Source organism: Sarcophilus harrisii, chromosome 2 (genome assembly GCF_902635505.1).
Source record: "Sarcophilus harrisii chromosome 2, mSarHar1.11, whole genome shotgun sequence".
Lineage (NCBI taxonomy): Eukaryota > Metazoa > Chordata > Mammalia > Dasyuromorphia > Dasyuridae > Sarcophilus > Sarcophilus harrisii.
Window position 1 is genome coordinate 83,447,148 of NC_045427.1, and position 23,540 is coordinate 83,470,687.

The 23,540-nt window shown below is 33.7% G+C and overlaps 1 protein-coding gene across 2 annotated transcripts in view; it reads left to right on the top strand.

The window, feature by feature from the left end:
• PLEKHH2 (pleckstrin homology, MyTH4 and FERM domain containing H2) overlaps positions 1 to 23,540 on the top strand; it is a 103,151-nt gene that overhangs the window by 35,819 nt on the left and 43,792 nt on the right. The window contains exons 4-11 of one of the 2 annotated variants that reach the window (XM_003758307.4): positions 1,751 to 1,900; positions 4,961 to 5,044; positions 5,731 to 5,812; positions 11,633 to 11,818; positions 12,158 to 13,143; positions 17,209 to 17,284; positions 22,397 to 22,491; positions 23,153 to 23,297. In XM_003758307.4, coding sequence (XP_003758355.1) covers positions 1,751 to 1,900; positions 4,961 to 5,044; positions 5,731 to 5,812; positions 11,633 to 11,818; positions 12,158 to 13,143; positions 17,209 to 17,284; positions 22,397 to 22,491; positions 23,153 to 23,297 — 1,804 coding nt within the window. Of the gene's footprint in view, positions 1 to 1,750; positions 1,901 to 4,960; positions 5,045 to 5,730; positions 5,813 to 11,632; positions 11,819 to 12,157; positions 13,144 to 17,208; positions 17,285 to 22,396; positions 22,492 to 23,152; positions 23,298 to 23,540 lie in introns of those variants that run through there. The other variant, XM_031950415.1, reaches the window with a different exon arrangement.

The window sequence follows — 23,540 nt, forward strand, 5'->3', positions numbered from 1 at the left end:
CTAAGGTGAATTATTTTCTCAGTGTTTTAGTTTTCTCTCTTATATTTGTCATTTTCTTACCCATATTTTTTGGAGATCATTTATGGCATTGGGAAGCTTTCTCTATCCCTACTTTCTCTATTTTCCAAAGCTTTGTTTTTTTTCGCATTATTTGGTACTGCAGGAAAATGAATTTTATTTATCTTGAAATACTGAAAGGGTAGTGAGAAACAAAAGGATGGAAATAATATTCTAATTTTAAAATTACTTGCAGAATGATTGCCTCTGAATATAGTAAATGCTTAATAAATGCTAAATAAAAACATTCAATTAATATCTTGCTGTAGGAATCCAGTCAAATTACTTGAATTCTCAATTCTTCTGGTAGTTCCCAAAGACTCTAAGTCATTGGTAGAGGAAATTTTCTTCCTGGGAATCATCTCTCATATAAAAATCACAGGTTAGAGCAAGAAGGGAGGGTATACACACACATGACCACACGATATGGGCAGGCAGAAGTTACAAGCAAATCAATACCTGGCCCTCCAAGCTATTTAATGTAATCACATAGAACACTGGGGGGAAATCCAGATAGAATCTACAGTCTTTATGGATACTTTTACTAAGGCCAAAGCTCTACTTTGGCATTGCATTTATCTTCCTTTTTACCTTGTTATGTTTCTTCCATGTTTGGATTTTTGTCTTCTTTCCTTTCCTTTCCTTTCCTTTCCCCCTTCTATTTTGTTTATATAACCTAGTTCCTGCTTATTTTGTTAATTTCCCCCCAAGATTTTGTTGTCTTTCCCCAAAACTACTCATTTTTTCATGTTTTTCTTTCTTTTGTTTTTGTCCTATAAAATGGTGAATAAATTAGGACAATACTAAGGAAACATAAATTTTGTCCTTATAGAATGTTGGAAGGAGAAAAATTAGTACTTTCAGTGCCACAGTAATCATGCAAATTTTATGATAGAAATCTAGTAGGAATATTTAAGATAGTATATATATATATATATATATATGTATATATATATATATATTGCAAAAATCATCTTATTTTATAAATTTTTAAGGACTACGATTAAGTATGTAGAAGCTTCATGAAGTTGTTTTTTCTTTATTACTATCCTTTTATACAACTGGAAAAGGATATGGACCAGTCACTGAGAAGCAGAGAGATCCTAAATGCTTTATTGGTGTCTTTTAAAATGCAAAAATAACTAGAGGAAATCCTCTAGCACATTGAATGCATCTTCTGTAGAGGATTTATGAAAGGATATGGCCAAGAATCATAGATGAGAAAGTATAGAAGAGTGATCTATGCCTACATGGAGGTCCTATATGTTTGAAGTTTTGGGGAACCATTAATCAATTAGGTGATATAATGATTAGATTGTGGAACTTGGAATCAGAAAACTTGAGTTCAAATCCTGTTACAGATATTATTTATTATTACAGATCTTAGGCAAGTCACTTATCCCCTCTGTGCCTCAATTTTCTTCATCTGCAAAATAGGAATAATAATGTATAATAATAATAATAATAATAATAGTACCTGTCTTATTAGGGACTTTTAGAGGACTCATTGAATTATCATAGCAGGTAAAGTGCTTGGCCGATATTAAAATACTAGAGAAATGTTAGCCTTTATTGCTATTATTCATTTCTATATCAGAGAAAGATTAAAAGTATGATACAATAATGACCTTTATTTTAAGATATATGTGGATGTTAAGTTCAAGTAAAATCTTTTATTTTTCATCTTACCTAGGTACAGGCTATGGAGGAGAAATTAAAAGCAGCTAATATTCAAACGAGTGAAGCTGAGACGAGATTATATAAAAAGTGTCAAGATCTGGAGACTCTACTCCAAGAAAAGGATGATGCCATACAGAACTTGGAACTCCAACTTGAAGAACAGGTTAGCAATCAGAATTCCATCATCCCAGTGCCCGTTATGGATGAATGAATTTCTTTATTCATAGTTACTAAGGACAAGAAAAGAGAAAGAACCCTGTGTACATTTTTACATGTTGGAGAGAAAACTGGGGTTAGAAATGATAGGTTTAATTTCAGCCAGTGACAGTACATTATGTGTATTAGTAAATATGTTAAAAAGAAATTTTTAGGAAAAATAGGATTTTCTTATCCTTGAATAGGGGGTAGCCCTAAGGTAATGATAAACACACTTTGAACCTGAAGAAACTTCCTAAGTTTTGGGGGTTTCTGATTGTGTGTATGTTTTCAAATAAGAAAGCATTTACTTTTTTAAAGAAGAAAATATTTATTATTAAGGACTTTTTTCATAGAAATGTTTGTTTCTGAAATAAACCTTTGTTTTGGATTTCACTTCTAATTTATAGTACCAAAAGTGCTGACTCATGGAAACATTTTATAAAGAATGAGTGATTTGTTATCAGAGAACCTGGGTTTTCTGCCACTTATTACCTTGTGACCTTAGAGATGTCCTTTCACCTTCTCTGGGTCATAATTTTCCATCAGAAAAATGGGAAAAGGAAGTAGATGACCTATTGTCCCTTCTAGTCTTGTGCTATAGCTATGGCCTTATGGGCTGCTGTTCTTTCCATCTCTAAATCTGTGATTCATTATGAAATTGGAAAGGTTACAGAATAGGTTTTTTGTTACATTTGTAGTGAACATTTGTTTTGCCTAAATTAGTTTTGTTTGCTAGTGTGTGCAGATATTGGATATTTAAAGAAAATCATATTAAGGATTGATATCATTTGAATGCTAACTTTTTTCAGTGTCCTTACTTAAAAATTTTATTAATTATCAGAATAAAGTTATAAAGAATAAGAATAAAGAAACATAAGAATAAGTAACGTTATTACTTATAAGAATAAAATTGTATTACTTATAAGAATAAAGCTCCTTTTCTGTATTACTTGTTAAATATCTTTCAAAACTAGTGTTTCTTTAAGGAACTTCCAAAATGATTTACTTTTCTTTCAAATTTGATGGCTTCATTTCTGAGTTTTGTGGTAAGTTCTTATTGTATCTAGAAATAGTTATATGTGTTTTTATTTCTAACTTGTTTCTTGACTACCTCTTATTTTTTGCCTTTCCTAGCAATATGGAGGTAATGAAGGGATTAATTTGAAAATAGACTCAACATTCATTTTTTGTGTTTGTTTTTTAGCCTTTGTGGTGCCACAGGCTCCCATTTTTCTTTTACCAGAAAACCCCGACCTTGGCTCACTTCCACTTCCTGTCGCCCTTATATGGGTTTCCTAGTTTTGACTGTAGGAAAGGACTCAAGAATTTTCTTCTGTTCTGAGCCCTGAAAGCAGGATACAATTCTCATTTGTGTTGTCTAAGTTTTATTATTAAGCTCTTCAGGGAAACATGCTGAGGGTTAAAATAATAAACAAAGAAGAAAGCTTACAGAAGAAGCCTGAGCAATCTATCTTCCCCCTTTGTCCAAAAAAATGTAGGTTCTAAATCTTAGTATTTCTTAGTTTTCTTCTTGATTTTTTTCTTTCAAGTCTTGCACACACACACACACACACACACATCTAGAAAAGGGGAGGAGAGATAAAAAATGGGGAGAGGGGGCCATGTGTACATACATATGTGTCTGGATGCTTCAACCCTGACTGGATGTGATGAGATGCTGCATCATTCTCTGGATTATTCTTTCCTTTGGTTTTTAGTTGTCTCATAGATATTTTGGATCTTCTAGATGTACTTTCCCAGTTTTTTCAGTCATTTAGTCAATAGAGTGTCCACTGTGTGCCCGAGTGTGCTTACTTTTGAGAATATGAAGAAAGGAAAAAGAACATCCTTCTCTTGATCTATTGGAGGAGAAAATATGAAAACAACTATGTATAAACAAGCTACAGACAGGATAAATAGGCAATAATTAACAGAGGAAAGGCAGAAGTTTTAGGGCGAGCAAGGATGGCATCTTATAAAAAATGGGATTTTAGCTGGGATTATAAGGAAGCCAGAGAAGTCAAAGAGGCAGAGATGAGGAGGAAGGGTATTTCATGGGCTTGTATGCCATTGCTGCTGAGGAAAAAAGGAGAGAAATTCCCTTCCTCCCTGACTCCCACCACCATCCAAGAGCCCTTTGCTGGAAATTTAGGGGAGTAGCCTTTGTCCTCAGGTCCTTCTGACTCTATGATCAATCATCTCTGATACCATTATCTATCACTCATGATCAGTTACAAGTTGCTATGTCATTTCAACAAGGTGTGTGTCCTTCAGAAAGGTTCAGAACAGGTCCTACATAAAGGAACCTGAACCATTCTCCATCCATTGGGAGACACTCCTGTCTAGCAAATCCGGAGATTCCCTTTAAATACCTTCATTATATCTATCTACATACATGAGTATATTCAAATCTATATCATATACATGCATATATGAATGTTTATTGTGATATAGGTATATATCATTCATATATTCACATTCATACATATATCCCAACTGTATTATACATTTCTATGACATGTATGTAGGTGTGATATAGATAGGCATTTTATATGTATGTATACATATACATATATATGTAGATATGTATACACACACACACAAGACAAAAGAATTGGCTAAAATGACTGATAAAAAACATTTCGTAAGTCAGTCAACCAGAAATTATTGTGAGTATATTATTAACATTCTCCAAAAAAAATCCCCTTCCTAACAGAATAAACAGTAATATATAACTCTTCTAATTCCAGTAAGGGAAAGCTCAAAATACAATTCACATTCTGTGGCTTTTCATGCACATTTTCCCACAACAGTCCTGTGAAAGTAAGTAGGACAAATATTATTCCCATTTCATAGATTTAAGAAATTGAGTCTTTGAGAGGTTAGCTGATTTGAGTCTGTATGCTAATTAGTGTCAGAGGTAGAAATACAAACCAAGATTCCTCACTCTTAGTTGTTTCTTTTACTTCTTAGAGTGTCATATTTGTGTTTTCATCTCACTGGAGAATTGTTAATGTGATTTCAGAAACAAATAAGAATACAAGAAGCCAAAATAATAGAAGAGAAAGCAGCCAAAATTAAAGAATGGGTGACATTCAAGCTACAAGAGGTATTTACTTTCATTTTTGTTTGTTTTGAAGAGATAAGTTCCAGAAAAATGTGATGATTCTGAATGAAATGTAAAATTCTGGTCAGTTGGTGGTGCTGCTGTCTTTTGGTAAATTTGTAAAGGAGAGATTAAATTTCAATGGTTTCTCCTGCATTTTTAAAAAAATCACAATATCGAATATATATATATATATATGACAAGTTGTTATTGGAAATGTCACAGTTCTAATGAGTTAATTATAAATAAAACTTAGATGAATTATAGAACTTCTAGGTATATAATATGATATTGATGTTTTACACGTCTGAATATCAGAAAATGTTTAGCTTATATGATAAATTAAGTGTTAAAAATCCTTTTAGTACTACTTTGAGTGAATAATTTTAAAATGCCTGTGTTCAGAGAAGTACAGTCAGGTGGAGAGTTAGGGCAATTATCTGGATCACTGAGATAAATCTGCTTTGAGGGGGAAAAAAGGAAGATTTTTAAGGCCATAATTTTCTAAGTTGACAATCTGTGTTGATCAATTTCACTTGATAATTGCTTAGCTTTCATTTTTTTTGCCTTTGTTTACTGAGATTCAGGCAGAGAGTAATGAGATGCCTATGTTATCTAAGTATGGTTATCTAGAAGTTTGTTTTAGAAATATTACCCAATTAGAACTGAATTACATTGTGTACTTTTAGCTGGAATTGGAGAATCAGAACCTTCGTTTGATCAACCAAAACCAAACTGAAGAAATAAGAACAATACAGGCAAAACTCCAAGGTACAAGGCTTTTTTTTTAAAGTAAGGTAGATGATTTTTGGTGTATGTGAGTATAAAAAATTCTCATTTTAAATCTTTTGCACTTTTCAGACATAACGAACATGTGACCATGAAATATGACGGTGGTTCTTCTCAAACTTGTGTTCTCAGTATCTTTATACTATTAGAATTTTTTGAGGATCTGTCCAAAGAGTTTTTGCTTATGTGACTTATGTTTTTAGGTATTTACCATATCAGAAATAAAAATTAATTTTGAATCTGTAATCCTCTGAAAGGGTTTCAGGAACACATAGGATTCTCTGGATCACATAAAAATGAGTTTTTCTTTTAAAAAAAATGTTGTTCTTAGTTGGTTAGAGAGACTTTATACTTGTTCCAAAGATGCCACTGTTGGCTCAAAATACTTTTAGAGATTCTTTTTCAGAATTGCCTTCAAACTATTTTGAGCCACTTGAGAAAATAGCTTTTATTCCTTTATTGTGGCACCTTGTTTTTGGATGGAAAACTTTATTATCCTGCTTGATCACTTGCCATATATACCAGATTTGCCTCTAATTGAATTTTGACTATTTCTTAAGATCAAATACATTACTAAGGAGGGAGGAAGATTTACTTCCCTCAGTGAGGATATTTATTCAACATAAAAATATTTGCTCATCTTCCCTTGGCCTTCATTACATTGCTCTCTCTGGGCAGTTCTCTTGCTTTTTGACCATTCCTCGGGCTCCTTTGCTTGTTTCTCCTTTTCCTCTTCTCATTCTTCCTTTTCTTCTTCCTTCCATCCAGTGAACATAGGTATCTCTCAAGGCCTTATCTTGGGCTCTCTTCTATCCATAAATTCTCTCCCTTCATAAATGGAGCATCTCTCTTGGATCTAGGGATTGTCTCCATGTAGAAGACTCCCAGATCCCTTTATCTACCTCTACTACCTCTCCTCAACTCTAATCTCATATTACTTAGAAAGCCTTCACATGGATAGTTCGTAGGTATCCCAAATTGAATATTTCTGAAACAAAACTCATTATATATTCTCCCCAAACTTATCCTTCTAAACTTAACTAAACTTGTGGGTGACATTATCTTTCTAGTAATCCATATTTACAACTTAAGTCTTCTTCCCTTTCCTATATCCAGCCAGTTGCCAAGTCTTAACTATACTGCTGCTATAATATCTAGTAACATAATGCCTCTCTACTGGTATTTTCCTCTACTCCCCTATTTTTCAATTCCCTTTTATGTGTAATCTTCCCCTCGATAAAATGGAAGCCCCTTGAGGGTTGACATTATCTTTTTTGTTTGTATTTTTATTCCAAGTACAATGCACAGTGCCTGGTACAAGCAAGTGCTTTTTGTAATTATTCAGTTGTTTTCAGGAATGTCTGATTCTCTGTGATCTCGTTCTGGGTCTTCTTGGTAAAGATACTGGAGTGGTTTATGATTTCCTTCTCCAGCCTATTTTATACAAGAGGGAACTAAGGCAAACAGGGTTAAATGACTTGCCCAGGATCACAAAGCAAGTATCTGAGGCCATATTTCAATTGCATCACTTAGTTGACAGACTATTCCTACTTCCATGTTCCTCTCTCTCTTATCTGTTTCCACTGTATTTCCTAGTACTTATTCATGAAGCACAGGTTTGACCTTCTCCCTCTAAAAATCTCGAATGGTTTTCCATTGATTTTAGGACAAAAGCTAGAATTATATATTATATTAAACATATTATATAATAGATTGTAGCTAACTTTTATATAATGCTGTAAGGTTTGAAAAGAATTTTATTTATCTCATTTTATTCTCACAGCATTTTATCCATAATTTATGGATGAGGAAATTGAGTTTAACATGATGGAAATAACTTGTCTAATACATATAGTTAGAAAGTATCTGAGAGTGAATTTGAACTCTCTTCCTGACATTAAGTCTAACACTCTATCCACTTTAAAGCCTAGGAGAAAACATAAATCTTCAGCTTGTCATTTAACATCCACATCCCCTCATATTATCTCTCTCCCATCCTTTTCCACATACAATTTGGCTTTCATTTACCTTTGCCACCTTATTTCAGGTTATTCTAGTTGATCTACTCTATTCCAGTCATAGTTGACTTCATAGTTTTCTCCATACATAATATTCCAAGTCCTTTCTTTGTGCCTTTTCTATACATATCTGCCATATCTTGAATATGCTCTTGCCTCATTTCTGCCCTGTGGAATCCTTAACTTCTTTCAAAGATCTCCTCCTCTTAAATAATACCTTTCCCAACCCACCCAGTTATTAGTAATTGTTTTCATGCAATTTCATTAACCTTATGTTAATTCACATATTTTTATTTTCTTGTGTATGTGTTGTAACTTCCTGTTCTATGTTCAGTAGAATGTAAATGTCTTGAGTGCCAGGATTATTTCATTTTTTTCATTCTATTTTCAATAGCTAGCAAGATGATTAATGAATAGCCACTAAAGGTTTTTGAGTAAGGTATAATATAATTTAAGAAATTTAAAATAGCAATAATGTATAGGATGTATTGGAGGAAGGCAGAGATTGTAGATAAGGAGACCAATTAGAAGTTATTGCAATAGTTCAGGAAACATGGTGGCAATGAAAATGGAGAAAAAAAAAGAATTAATATGGGGGAAGAGACAGAAGTCAAAAATGCCTCAGAATTTTCTAACATGGGTGATTGGAATGATGCTGATTCCATTGATAGAAATAGAAAAGTCAGGAAAGACTAAGTAAAATGTTGAATTTGATTTCAGACACGATTACATGAGTTAAAAAGAGTTGCAAACAATTTTTCAGCAATGCAGAACCATTGACAAAGTATATACAGGTTAAAAAGCAAATTGCTGATTGGATATAGAAGATTTAGTGTGAGAGGCAGATTAGAAGTACAGATAAATATATAAACACATGTGCATATACATATGCATACACATGTGTCTGTGTCTATACATGTATGTATGTACATGCATGCATATATACATATATTTCACCCACATAAGATCCAGTGTGTGACCTAAGATTCCAGGATTAAATTTTAAGGGATGAATGAATCAGTTGCTTTTACTAATATAGTTTAGCTTTGATAGAGATGCCTCTTAAATGATGTTTATTTCTTTCTAGGATGTTTTACTTCTGGTAGATACCCACCTGATCACACTGGTAGCGATTAAAAACTTAGACCATCTTAGTCTAAGTACACTTCCTTTAAAATAAATTAATTTTATTTTAAAACATCCACTAATTTAGTCTTTTTTTTTCATTTTCAAAATACAAGTTCAGTGTAAAATTCAGGTATTATATAACCATACTTTTTTCAGTATCATTAATTTTCTTTTTAAAATTTCATTTTGATGTCATTTTTACATACTACATTTATTTCTGAATATATCTCTTCCTCTCTTGCCTATCTAGCAAATTATTCCCTATAACAGATTAAAAACAATAAAGAAAGAAAAAACAGTTGAGCAAAACCAATTAATACACCATGTCTGAAAGTATTTGCAAGATTTTACCTAAGGTACTCTTACCTTAAGTAAATACAGGTAAGATAGTATAAAACTCCTGATGCAGCCAATATTGGCTTTTTTAAATACAAAAGCTGTACTCTTTGTTGCAACGTGTGTGTGTGTGTGTGTGTGTGTGTGTGTGTGTGTGTGTATAAAAGAATTATTGAGATTAGAGCTAGATGGAAGCATGTGGAATAGTGGAAAGGGTCTGGGATTTTAGAGCCCAAGTTCTAGTTCAAATCATGGCTCTGGCACCCATGTGACCATGGTCAAATCCCTTGATTGTTTTTTGCCTCAGTTTCCACAACTGCAAAACAAAGAGTTGGGCTAGGTGACATAAAAGGTCCTTTCTAGCTTTAATCTGTGATCTTTTGATGGATTAATTATTAATAATAGTTAAATGAATTGAAATCTAGATGCTTTCTGGTACCCTCTTGACTACCTTAAGTTGTTATCAGTTCCTGTTTAAGTTAATCAGACCTCTGGGACTTTCCCAGAGCAAATTCTTGGAATTTTCTTGAAAATTCCTTGGAGACTTTTCACTTAATGACAAATAGATAGAGTAGTTAATAAACACTCTGGGTCAGATACTGTGCTAAGTACTAGAGTACAAATACAAAGAAAGAGCAGTTCCTGTCCTAACAAAACTTCCATTCTAAGAAGGGAAGATAACACATAAAAGGTAGCTTCCAAAGGTAGGGGAAGAAATATCCTTATGGGATAAGATGGAAAAGTAGCTTAAGTGTGCTGCCTGACATTGCTAATGAGTCAAACTCATAATGAGGTGCTTTCCTAACCATGGGATCATAGATTTAGAGCCACAAGGACCCTTAGGAGCCATTGGGGGCATTATTTTCATTTTATAGATGAGCAATTGAGGCAGAGAGAGAGGTAATGTCTTGACCAGAATCACATAGCTAAATGCTCGATGCAGGATTTATATTTAAAGTCATTTTCTAACTCCAAATCCAACTGGCAAACCCTTAGCTTGTTCCCCGTCTCCCCTTATTTTGTTCTCCATCTCCTCTTCTTTCTGCAGAGAGGCGGCTTAGAGTATCTATCTTCATGGACAGAATAAAGCAGCCTGCCTTCTTAACAGGATTTAGAAGTCCAAAACATGGTGTCTACTGGTATATCTTCAGATATTTTTCCGCAATAGTTTGGAACTTCAAACTTCTGTGATTTTATCAGTTTCCTCCCCTAATAGAGCTCTTAAATCCCTCTTTGACATTTCAGTTCCTAAGAGCAAAAGAATAAATCATCAGATAATATGTTGATGGATCTTCTACAGATGAGCTAGGTTGAACCTTGAGCAACAAGCAATCCATTTCAGAGCTGCATTCAGCTAGCATCTTCTTAGTTTGGAACTTGCAGTTTTTTGGTATAACTTTGAGACTCTGGAGTTACAATGAGGTGTTGGATTAGGACTTTAGTAGAAGATTTTGCTTGCACTTTGAATCCAGTTCTCTCCAGGTAACCTTGGCAGCTAAAATATCCATCATTTCCTTAGCCTTTGCTCTCCTACCTTCAGAAGCTCAGATTATTGAGTAAGCAGGTTCTACTTATATACTCTGCTGATCTTAACATTCCTATATGTTTGTGTGCTATACAAGCAGGTTGTAATCTATCTTAATGTCAGGGCTGACATGATATAAAGGGGGCACATTCTTTTCTTTTTTCTTTTCTAATTTCATTTAGTTGCCGATAAAAATTCACATTGGAAATTACCAGTATGGTTCCAATTGATTTTTTTTATTATAGCTTTTTATATACAAAACATATGCATGGGTAATTTTTCAACATTGACCCTTGCAAAAACTTCTGTTTCAGCTTTTCCCCTCCTTCCCTCCACCCCCTCCCTTAGATGACAGGTAGTCCAATATGTGTTAAATATATATGTTTATAAATAAATAAATGTATTAAATAAAAATAAATACAATATATGTATACATATTTATACAGTTATCTTGTTGCACAAGAAAGATCAGATTTAGAAAGAAGGTAAAAATAACCTGAGAAGAAAAAACAAAAATGCAAGCAAACAATAAGAGAAAGAGGGGCCACATTCTTTTTTTCTCAACTTTCAAAAAACACATTTTGAACATATAAAGACTTTAAAATACAATATTTTCTCCTAGGTTACATGATTCACAGGTGGTGTGTAACATAAAGGAATCTTCTGGCATAAAGAATGAAATTTGGTCTTCTTTTTCTTGTGTAGTGAAGAGAGTTATCCAAATGTCTGTGTGCCTTGGACTCATGTGTGGGTCATTAGCAGAACATATGATAATTCTCAATTATTTTATTGCAGAAGTTCAAGGAAAAAAACTATCCACCACCTCCCCACCAAAGCCTTCAGAAGGCCAACGCCTAAGCAGTTTGACTTTTGGATGCTTTTTATCCAGAGCAAAGAGTCCTCAGCAAGTAATTAAGTCAGAGGAAATAAGCAAGATATCATCTAAAGAATCTGAATTCCCAGAAGAAGATCATGTAGAAGGTATTTACCAACCAATGTTATTTACTCTTAAACTTATGCATGTATTTTGAATCTCTCACTAGTTTGATCTTCTTTATGAAATCTTTTGTGATTTGTTCCTTTGTTAAATGCATTTTCTTCACTACCACTAGTCTCTTGCAGTTCTCCCACATGATTGAAAATGTTTTCTTTTAATGTCATAATTTACAAGCCTGTGCAAGAAAAAATAACCCAGTTTAATTTAGAGTAGTTATATTTATATTAAATTGCTAGTTATTGAAGAGTAGTTTTAGAAAAAACAATTTACACATAGACAAGCTTATTTAAAGCATCTTGACAAGTTGATGTTTTCTTTTCTAGAAATGGACATTCCAGAAACTTCCCTTGGAAGCCAAATACAAGAACACAACAAAGACCAGAGATCTTTGCAGCAAAACTCCAGTGATTCAGAACAGAATGAGGTGATCAAGGCAAGTTATTCTCCACAAAGTGTAGATAGTATCAAAGACACATCAAAGAATTCCTGTGTCACAGTAAGTGACTGGAGTTCGGATGAGGAAGAAGAAAGCAAAGAAAGATTAAAATCCAGGTGTGATTCTACCTTTTCTAGTCACACTTCAGAGGAGAGCACCAGGTACAGCAGAATGGGAAGTGAGATGTATTTGACAGCATCTGATGACAGCAGTTCTTTATTTGAAGAAGAAAGTTTTGGCAGTAAAAGAACCGAGCACAAAAAGTTATATTCCTGGCAACAGGAAGCACAATGGAAAGCTCAGAACAGCACAAGTGGAAAAGGAAATTGTGAATCACGGAGTAAAAAAGGGAAAGATGGCTTTTCAGAGGAACTGAATAAGAAATTTCAGTGCCAGAGACTAGACTATTCATCTTCATCTAGTGAACCCAACACCCCAAGTCCTATTTTAACCCCAGCATTAGCCCCCAGGAATCCTAGCCTACTAGCTGCAGAAGGACAGCAGCATTCAGTGCCTTCCTCAAGTTTGCCCTCCGCAAAGTTAAGGATACCGAACGTTTTCAGTATTAGTGTTGCTTTGGCCAAAAGACACTTGAGTCAGCCCCAGTTAAGTTCTGATCGAATGTATGGCAGGAATAGAAATGCTATAAGCATGATCCGACCCCTCAAACCTCAGGAAACAGACATTGATCTAGTCGATGGAGACAACACAGAGATCGTAGAAAATATGGACGTTGCTTACGATGATGGGGTGTTTTCCTATGACCCTCTTGAAACACCTTGTTCAGAAGATTCAGAAATATGTGATTCAGCGTCAAGGAAGACAACTGTAGGCAAACCACCAACTCCTCCACTGCATCGGTTTCCTTCCTGGGTAATTATTATACTGTGGGTGCCTCCCCCACAATATCCTTTCTTCCCAGCTGTATTAAGATAGTCTGATTTTTAGTTTGAATTTTATTTATTTTCCTGTCTTTGGTTAAAACTTCATTTATTCTGGCATTTCTGAAACTTAATGCAATAGGAAGTTAAAATATAGTGCTGGATACCTGATGATTTTTAGTAAGTTTTGAATTTTAATATGATATATATTTAAATAAACCTATGATCTCTAGCTCTATCTATATCTATCTATCTTTGTATGTACATCTATATCTATATATCTATCTATATATAATAGTTCGATTAAAATATCTATCATTTTGGGGCAGCTAGTTATATAGTGGATAGAGCACCAGTCCTGAAGTCAGGAGGACCTGAGTTCAGATCTGGCCACAGACACTTAACACTTCCTAGTTGTGTGACCCCAATTGTCTCAGGCAAAAAAAAATCTAGCATTTTTATAGATGATAAATTTATAATCTATATGACAGATTAGCAATCTATTAATGGATTAATAACATAATCTATTACAATAGATTAATCATTTCATATATATTTTCCATCTCTAAATATCTGTTTATAGATATCCATCATGTATTAATAATCTATACTATATCTATATATTGCTATATAGTATATATACTATATATATATATATATATATATATATATAGTATATTGGAATATTGCTGTAGATTGTAAGCAGCATTCCATTCATACCATCTTCTGGTAGAGATTCCTGTCAGTCAATAAACATTTAATAAATAATAAATAAAGTGTCTGCTGTGCACCAGTCACTGTGCTAAGTGCTAGGAATAAAAAGAAAGGCAAAAAAAAAAAAAAAATCTTGCTCACAGGGGACTGATTAGTCTATTGGGGAGATGACTTTTAAACAACTATATACAGACAATGTCCTGAATAGATAGGATAAATTGGAGATAATCAACATAGAGGAAGAGACTAGAATTGGTCCTTGTCTTTCTCTAAATGATCCATAGAGAAGGATTGGAGGGCCTCATTGCAGGGTTTAGGCTGCTTATCCTTTGTTCTTGCTATGGGATTAATTCACTTCCTTTTCCATTCATTCATATTCTTTGTGTTGACTCTGATGGCCCCTTTCATGGAAAAGTCATCAATGGTAATATGTTGTCATATGATATTGTTGTTCAGTCATGTTCTACTCTTCATGACCCCATTTGGGGTTTTCTTGGCAAGGATACTAGATTGCTTTGCCATAGCCTCCCTCAGCTCATTTTATATATGAGGAATTGAAGCAAACAGCGTTAAGCTGTCTAAGGTCACATAATTTGAAAGTGTCTGAGGTCAGATTTGATCTCATGAGGGTAAGTCTTCCTGATTCCAAGGTTAGCTGCCTCAGTACTCATTACTCAGCCTACTTAAACCCACCATGAAGGTTTCCATTACCTTTGGTTTATTAGGAATTATGATTCTTCTGAGATCTTGGTATTTCATGATTTATAGCCATGTAGCTTTATTGGGAGAATGGGAGTATAAGCTTAGAAACAATTTAGCAAAGAGCTAGGATCTTTTTTGTGTCTTAAACCCTCTTGACATTCTGATGAAACCTATGGACCCCTTTTCAGAATAGTATTGATTTTTTTAATGAATAAGAAATGCCAAAATTTGGTGTATAATTTTTTTCCCCTCCAAGTTCATAGAATCCCTCCTTCCATGATATCTATCCACAAACTAAGTCCATGGACCCCAGACTAAGGACTCTCTGATGTAGAGGATAGTGAGCTGGTCTTGGAGTCAAGTTTCATCCTGGGATTCAAGTCCTATCTCTGATACATAGGGTCAGAGTTTGACCAAGTCACACTCATTGCCCCATTAGAAAATATTTGCTGCTCTCTGTTGGTAAAAGGAATTTGGTTACACTGATCAAGGTGGGTTTTGTAGCAGAGAGCACTTTTGGATCACTTTATTAAAAAGGAGTTTTAAAAATAGGATCCAATTCAATTTGTTCTGACTACTCATTTGGAACACATTAAGTCATGCAATACTTTCATTAAAATCAGCCCTATAAATGGTATCTGAGTTGTAGGAGGGCTTTGTTAGATTTTTATATAAATTAGGGACTGAATTAATTTTTAAATTCTTTAAAAGAATATGATTTCCTCACCACAAATACAATACATTGATAGAGAAATAGGTCATCTACTTGAGCCTTTAATTTCAATGTATTTTGTATCAAGACCACCATGAATTCACCTACAATATAGCATTAAACACTGGATGGCACAGGGAAACATGTTTGAATATGACATTAAGATTCCAATCATCTATCTGCTAGGCAATTTCCTTTCATGGTTCTAAACCTTTTAACTATAGATAAGACTGGAATTCATTGTGTTAAACTATTTTCTTCTCCCATTTCCTAATTGCTCTTCATCTTGCTTTTCTTTTTCCGAAATCCACTTGACCTTGGAGAAGTACCAACTTACTTTTAGTCTAAGAGCATAAGTTTAGAGCTGGGAAGGAACTTGGAGGGGGATCAGTCCCTATCATCTTATAGACTGGGAAACTGAGTCTCAGAAAAGTTAATATGATTTGTTTAAGGTCACCCAGATAGTAAATGCTGCCAAAATTAAAACCCAGCTCCTCTGACACCACTCTTTCTAAACTCATTCTTCATACTCACTACAATCTAGAGTACCTCCATCTTCTCCCAGTTATCCAACCTGTTCTGGTTTCTGCACATTTTTTTTTTTTTTTAATCAATCTCAAATCTGATTTTTAGTTTGCCTTTTTTCTTCTTCTTTTTTTTTTTTAACTTGGATAGAAATTAAGAATAACAAAATTCTTGGTATTAAAAGATCTCCACAATCTCACCCATTCTTGCCTCTCTGGTCATCCCCTCTCTGCATTCTGAATTGTTGACTTGTTGTCTCTGAAACCTAACATTCCATCCCCTGTCTCCATGTCTTTGCATTGGAAGGGACTTTTGTGACTGAGATGATCTTTGTCTGTGCTCTGCCTCTTAGAATCCCAAGTTTCCTTAAAAAGTCAGCTCATATGCCATCTTCTTCATGAAGCCTTTGCTAGCTTAAGTTCACTTTGTATGTGTCTGTATCTACGTACACATTCATACAGACAAATATATGCACATACATGTAGTATACTTTATTTGAATGTAAGCTTTTTATTTTTATACTCTCAGGACATAGCACATTTAAGGAAAGAACTAGACATGATCTTCTAATTCCCTATGAGTTATACTGCTTTGGGATGTTTGTGGACCTTGAAGGACCACAGCTTCTTTCTCTAGAAAACTTATCCCTAGGAAATCACATTATTTGAAATTTTGAATCTGCGTGGGTACTCACATGTCATCAGTACTCTCTGCCTCTCTGATTAGATCCTCTGACTAGAAGTCATGAGCTTCTAAGTTTCCACTTAAGGAGGTAGCTTATTATAGTATTCTCCCCATTTCCCACTAACTATACTGTTTTCGGATCTCTCCATCATACAATTAGTGTGACAATAAGATTCCAGTTATCAGTCTGCTTGGCGATAGGTAACTCTCCCACCTCTTTTCAGCTTTCTTTTGTGTATTGTCTTCCTCCATTGGATTGGCTTTATTTGTATCCCCCGCTTACTTCCTGACACACTGCTTGGCATATAGTAGGTACTTAATAAATATAAATTGACTGACATAATAAGTACATGTTAATTCATTGATTGAAATAGCCCCCCAGTATAGTTAGAGCCACTTTAGTTTTTCTTTTTTCTTTTTTTTTATCTCATGAGGATTGTAGAGATTCTAGAATGATTAGTAACTAAATGCCTTCTCTAAGTTTTTCGGTCTCCATACAAAATTTAAAAATATTAATCAGAGATCAGAAAATAAATACAATGCAATATTCATTAAATAACTGAAAAAATGGAAATGGCTCCATGTATACCCCTCAAAATAATATATTTTATTTAGCACTGGTGATAATATTGAAATAGTACCACAGAATGACAAATAAAGGGAAGTTTGAGCATCAAAAATGCCTGGATACCCTAACTCAAACCTCTATCTTTTAACCAGGAAAGCAGGATTTATGCTGTGGCCAAATCAGGCATTCGAATGTCCGAAGTCTTCAATACAGATAATGTTAATAAAAGTAAGTGATTTGGGTTTGTATACCTTGAGGAATTTTTTGAGGGCTTGTGGGTTATCTAAGACTGCCACCGAAATAAATAATAGAAGGGTTTAAACTTCATTCAGAAAATGATCTTATATTATTGGGTTTTTTCCAAAGTATATGTTAAAATTCATCATTTCCAATTTAGAGCTGTATACCTTGAATTCCAACACAAGATTCACTCTAGTTAGTTTTCTTTGCTGCAGTAGTTGTGGAAAAGATGGAGATAATATATAAATTAAAGAATAATTTAATTAGGAGGATTCACACAGATTGAATCCTGGCTTGGCTGTACCCAAAGAGCAAGTGATTAATGGTTCCATTTCCATTTAGAAGGGTGACCTCAGTGGTATACTTCTGTGTTGTTTAACATTTTTATCAGTGACTTAGATAAAAGTCTAAATATTAAGGTTATCAAATTGTAGATAGCATAAAAGTGGGAGAATCAGTTAACATATTAGGTGACAAAAGTTTCAAAAGGACCTTGAACATTGGTTGAATCAAATAAGATGAAATTTATTGGAGATAGATGGAGATTCTTGAGTCTGGGTTAAAAGAAAATCACACAGACCATTTGAAGAGACATAGTTGGACAAATATTTGAAAAAAAAAATTGAGAATTTTAGTGAACTGCAAACCTAAAATTAGTTAATAGTACAATACTGCAGCCAAAAAACTTAAGGTGATCTTTTGTTGTTATTCAGACTTTTTCAGTTTTGTGTGACTCTTTATGGCCCACTTGGGGTTTTCTTGGTGGAGGTAGTGGAGTCCTTTGCCATTTCCCTCTCTAGTTCATTTTATAGAGGAAGAATTGAGGCAAACAGGGTTTAGTGACTTACCAAGGTAACACAGCTAGTAAATGAATGAAGAAAGATTTAAGATCACTGAGATAAGTCTTCCTCAGCACCCTATCCACTCTCTAGCCACTGTGCCACCTAGCTGCCCCAGGCTTCATTAAAAAGGTCATAGTGTCCAGGGTTTAGGAAGCTCATAATGATATATAATAATTGTATATGCACGTATATATATACAATCTTGCATATGAATAATCATATTATACTCATATATGTATATATTATATTCTTGTATAATTATAAGCTTCCTAAACCCTGGACACATTCGTAATGTTGTATTTGGTTTTAGGTGTATAATTTTAGAAAAGACATTAGTAAGCTGAAAACATGCAGAGGAGGTCTGCTAGGATGGTAAAAGGCTTTGAATTCATGTCATATGAGAATCATCTAAAGGAACCAGGAATGGTTAGCTTGGAGAAGAGATGATATAAGATCTGTTTTCATGTGTTTCAAGGATTGCTTTATAGAAAAAGGTTCATCTTTGTTTAGCCCCAGAAAGCAGGATATGAATAAATGGGTAGAAGTTAAAAAGAGACAAATTTAGGTACAATACAAGGGAAAATATCCAGCAATTAAAAATGTCTAAAGTGGGATGGTATAGAGTTCCAGTCTTCTGTAGGAGGGGCTCATGAAAAATAAAGAGGAGCCCAGCTCTCCCATTTTTACTCCAATGGAGATATAAAATGAACTCTAAATTGAATAATGACCAAAAAAAACCCCAAGAGAAATGTCAGTTAGTTTTTTTGTCTTTTAAAAAATTATTTGTTATAAGAAATGGCTGCCCATCTGGGAACAGAAGAAGTAAGGATATATGTGATATAAAACAAAAGATATCAATAAAAATTTTTGTTTTAAAAGAAAATGAAGAGGTTATAAATGAAATTAAAGTTCATGGAGAAAAGATTTAGAAGAAAAATTAATGGCTTAGAATAGAATGTGGTAAAATTTATCTAAGATAGAGATGTTTTGTCAAATAGTGAATTCTTATCCCAAAAGCTGGGGTCTTTGGGTTTGTCAAATACTAGATCACTATAGTTATTGATTATTTTGTCCTGTGAACCTAAGCTATTCTACTGATCAACTACTCTATTTCTTAGCCAATACCAAATGGTTTTGATGACCACAGCTTTTTAATATAATTTTAAATCTGGTACAGCTAGGCCACCTTCATTTACTTTTTTTTTTTTTCATTAATTCCTTTGAAATTCTTGACCTTTCATTCTTCCAGATGAATTTCGTTGTTATTTTTTCTAGGTCAGTAAAATAATTTCTTGAGAGTTTGATTGATATAGCACTAAATAAATAGATTAATATAGGTAGTATTGTCATCTTTATTATATTCACTCAGCCTATCCAAGTGCACTTGATATTTTTCCAGTTGTTTAGATCTGACTTTATTTATGTGGAAAGTGTTTTATAGTTTTGCTCATATAATTCCTGACTTTCCCTTGGCAAATAGATTCCCAAATATTTTATACTATTGATAGTTATTTTAAATGGAATTTCTCTTTGAATAAGATAGAGATTTTTTGAAAATGAGAAGGGACCAAATAAAAATTAATGACTCCATGAAACATGATGAAATATTAGAATAAATGAAAGATGGAAAAAGAGAAGAAAATGTTTTATAATCATATGATTACCCAAAAATCATGATCTCCTAAAAAATTCCTAGATACTGTCTTTTGAGAAATCATAAATAGAAGCTACCCAGATTCCAGAGGACAAAATGAAAATGGGAAAGAAGACACCAATTACCTCCAGAAAAAAAAAATTAAAATTTCCAGAAAAATTACAGCCCAAATTCAAAAATAACTTCCCTAACAGGAAAAAAAATAGGATAAAGAACTATCAAAAATGAATTAGAAAGGTAAATAAATCTGAGCACTTGGAAGGGGCTGGATTATGATGAAAGTAATTATAGTCTAAGGGGAAAAGAAAAAAAGTATACCTTGATAACCCTCATGTCAAAAGTTGTAGGAGTTAAATATCAAACTAATGAACTGGATTTGGCTGTTTTTATAATCTTAAAAGAAAGAAAACAGAAGAAAATGGAAATGTACAAAAAAAGAAAGGAGTAAAGGAAAGTAAAAGGAGTAAACACATAGTTGGGCTATGTAAGATCAAGAATATACAAACTTGGAGGATGGAGTGGGCAGAAAAGGCAACATGAGAACCTCATTTTGATTTGAACCAGACTAGAAGAGCTGAGTGCTAGCATGCACATAGAATCTGGTAGAGAAATACATTAAACTCAACAGGGAAATAGGAAAGGACCAGAAGAGGAAGAGTATGATTTTAGAGGAAATTAAAATAAATTCCAACATCCAAGAGTAAATTGTGAGGAGGAAATTAAAAAGAAAGATGAAGAACTTGTGCCTGGGAAAGCTAATGAGGTGAAGAAAGAGTTTGTTGTTTAGTTATGTCCAATTCTTCATAACCCCATTTGGGTAAAAATGCTGGAGTAGTTTGCTATTTCCTTCTCCAATTCATTTTACAGATGAGGCAATATTAATTGATTTGCCCAAGATCACACTAATAAGTATCTGAGGGTAGATTTGAACTCAGGAAGAGGAGTCTTCCCTATTCCCACCTAGTTTGGGGGTACAGCAGAGGTGGGGAGTGGAGGGTGAGGTACAATAAATCTCTGCATTTATAGATCACTAATATTAAAGCATGGAGAAGTTAGGTGATGCAGTGGATAGAGTGTGGGACGTGGAATAAAGAAGGCTCATCTTCCTGAGTTCAGATCTGGCTTCAGACACTTACTAGCTGTGTGATCCTGGGCAAGTCACTTAATTCTGTTTGTCTCAGTTTCTTCATCTATAAAATAAGCCAGAGAAGGAATGGAAAACCAAACTAGTAGCTTTTTCAAGAAAACCCCAAATGAAATCATGAAGAATCACACATAACTGAAAATGACTGAAGAACAAAGTGTAAAGCACACTTTCTCTTATCACCTTCTTTGTTAAGCGAGTTGATGCAATGAACAGAGTGGAAAATAGCAGATTAAAGTAGGTGTAGAGTTGGGAATATATAATTAATCATAACCATGAGTCCATTAAGGAGGAATGGATAACAAGAAATTTTTGAAACATAAATATTCACAGAGTTAAAATAAGAGTTTGATGCGTTTTTTTTTATTTTTTTTTTATTTCAGACAAAAAAATGGAAAGGGCTGTCTCAGGAACTAGTGACTTCCTTTGTATTGGTTATACTGTTCTAACTGAACTTAGGAAGACCTGAGTTCAAATATGACTTAGATAGTTCCTAGCTGTGAGACTCTGGGCAAGTTTATTTAGCCTTTGCCTTAATTTCCATATGTCTAAAATGGAAATCAGAATAGTACCTAATGCACAGGGTTATTGTAAGGCTCAAGTAGAAAAATATTTGTAAAGTACTTTGTAAACCTTAAAGTGCTATATAAGTGCTAGTTATTATTATTATTATTAGTCTCACTGAGCTTCATTTTATGCAGATATTTAATAAAAAAGATTCCTTCCCAGATTAGGGAAAGAACCAGATTGGACATTTAGGCCCTTTCTAGCTCTCACATTCTTTGAATCTGTCAATTTTTAATCTGAAAGAGAAAACATACAAAGAATTTCTTGTATGGGATTTTCACATTATGGAGCTATAAAAATAGTACTAAAAGACTTTTAGGGACAAACCACTTCCCAGTAGTAGGAGAGTAGTATCCTGGAATCTTTCTCTTGTCCTGCTGGCCTCTTATTTTTTTCAGTTGTGTATGGTCTAGATTTTTTCACCTTGATAGCAGAACTTCATGGAAATAATAGCATGTAATTAGAATGTGTTTGCATGAAGTAATCATTCATTTGGGAAAGATCAACAAACATTTGTTGAACATCTTTTGTATGCTTAGGGTTGTATTAAATACTTACTGTCAGGAATATAGAAAAGTAAGACATGATTACTACTACCCTCAAGTTATTTAGGAACTAAACAGGAAAAAATGATTAATTTGTACCTCCTCTCAATCTCCTATTCACATGAAAAACACTGAACAATACTCAAATGTACAAATTATGTCTGAAAGTATATGGTACAAAGTCTAAGTGCTATCGTTCATACTGTAGAAATCTAAGTGAAAAGCTACTTGCATTAAATATTTTCATCTCATTTCTAAATTTTATCACATTCAAAAGAAAGATATTATTTACTCCACTCCCCTGGCATTCCAATACATAATTGTCATTCGTTTTGTTCTTGGTTTCAGATTCTTTGTTGATGCCTTCTTATTCTACATCAGGACTGTATACATCTCTGATTTACAAAGATATGACAACCCCAGTGTATACAACTTTGAAAGGGGTAACTTTATCGTCATTATTAAACATGGGGTAGTTGTGAAAATTTTGGACAATATCCTTTATTCAGGCTCTGAATTCCAAACTTGATATTTTTCCTGCATATGACTCTGAAAAGCATATCAGAAGTTCACATTTGTGGATTGTGAATATAGGAGCGATGGAAAATGTCTGGAAAAGATATTGACTACTACAAAGCCTGAATTAGTTCCTATTGTTCTCATGTAGATTTTTCCTATTATTCATTGTTTAAAAGAACCATATTGGTAATGATGTAGTAATTAAAACTCTAATTTAAAAAGATCTTTATATCCATGCCAGGCTTGCTTCTTCTCCCCAAATAACCTGAAATATGTTTGAAATTAAAATGATTTTATTCAGATGTTGACAACACTTGTATTTTTAAAGGCCTTTTATGTCTACAAAATCTTGTTAGAATCAGGTGGGCTTTTTTAAAATGCCACTTAAAAATGACAAAATTAATGTGTTTGTGAGGCTGTAGAAAATTTTCTTCCATGATTTGAATTTATGAAAAATTATCTTGTATGTGTTTGTTTTGTGTGTTTGTATATATGTATGTGCATGAACTCATGAGAAAACAACTGTAGAAAGATATATAAATATGCATATTTATATTTATGAGATGATTTGCTACTTTTCTTTAGAAAGCAACCCAAATAAGCAACAGCCCATTCATAGAGGAGTCATCAGGATCTGAGGAGGAAAACAGCTCCAGATCCAGTTCTCGGACATCTGAATCAGATTCTCGAAATCGAAGCAGACCAGGGAGTCCTCGAGCCATGAAACGAGGTAAGAATCCTTCATAGGAGATACTTTACCTGTACCTGAACACCAACTAATTTGGAAAATATATTGGGAATATAATGTCCATAGTATGAGAATCCTTCATCAACAAGTCTGTAAAGCATCTAATTGCAGTGAATCTGATTCCATCAGTTTGGGTGTTCCCTCCAGTGCTAATCCAACCTATCCTTATAGCACTGATGTCAAATTCAACTGGAAATAGGAAACATTAAATGGTATAAAAGCAGA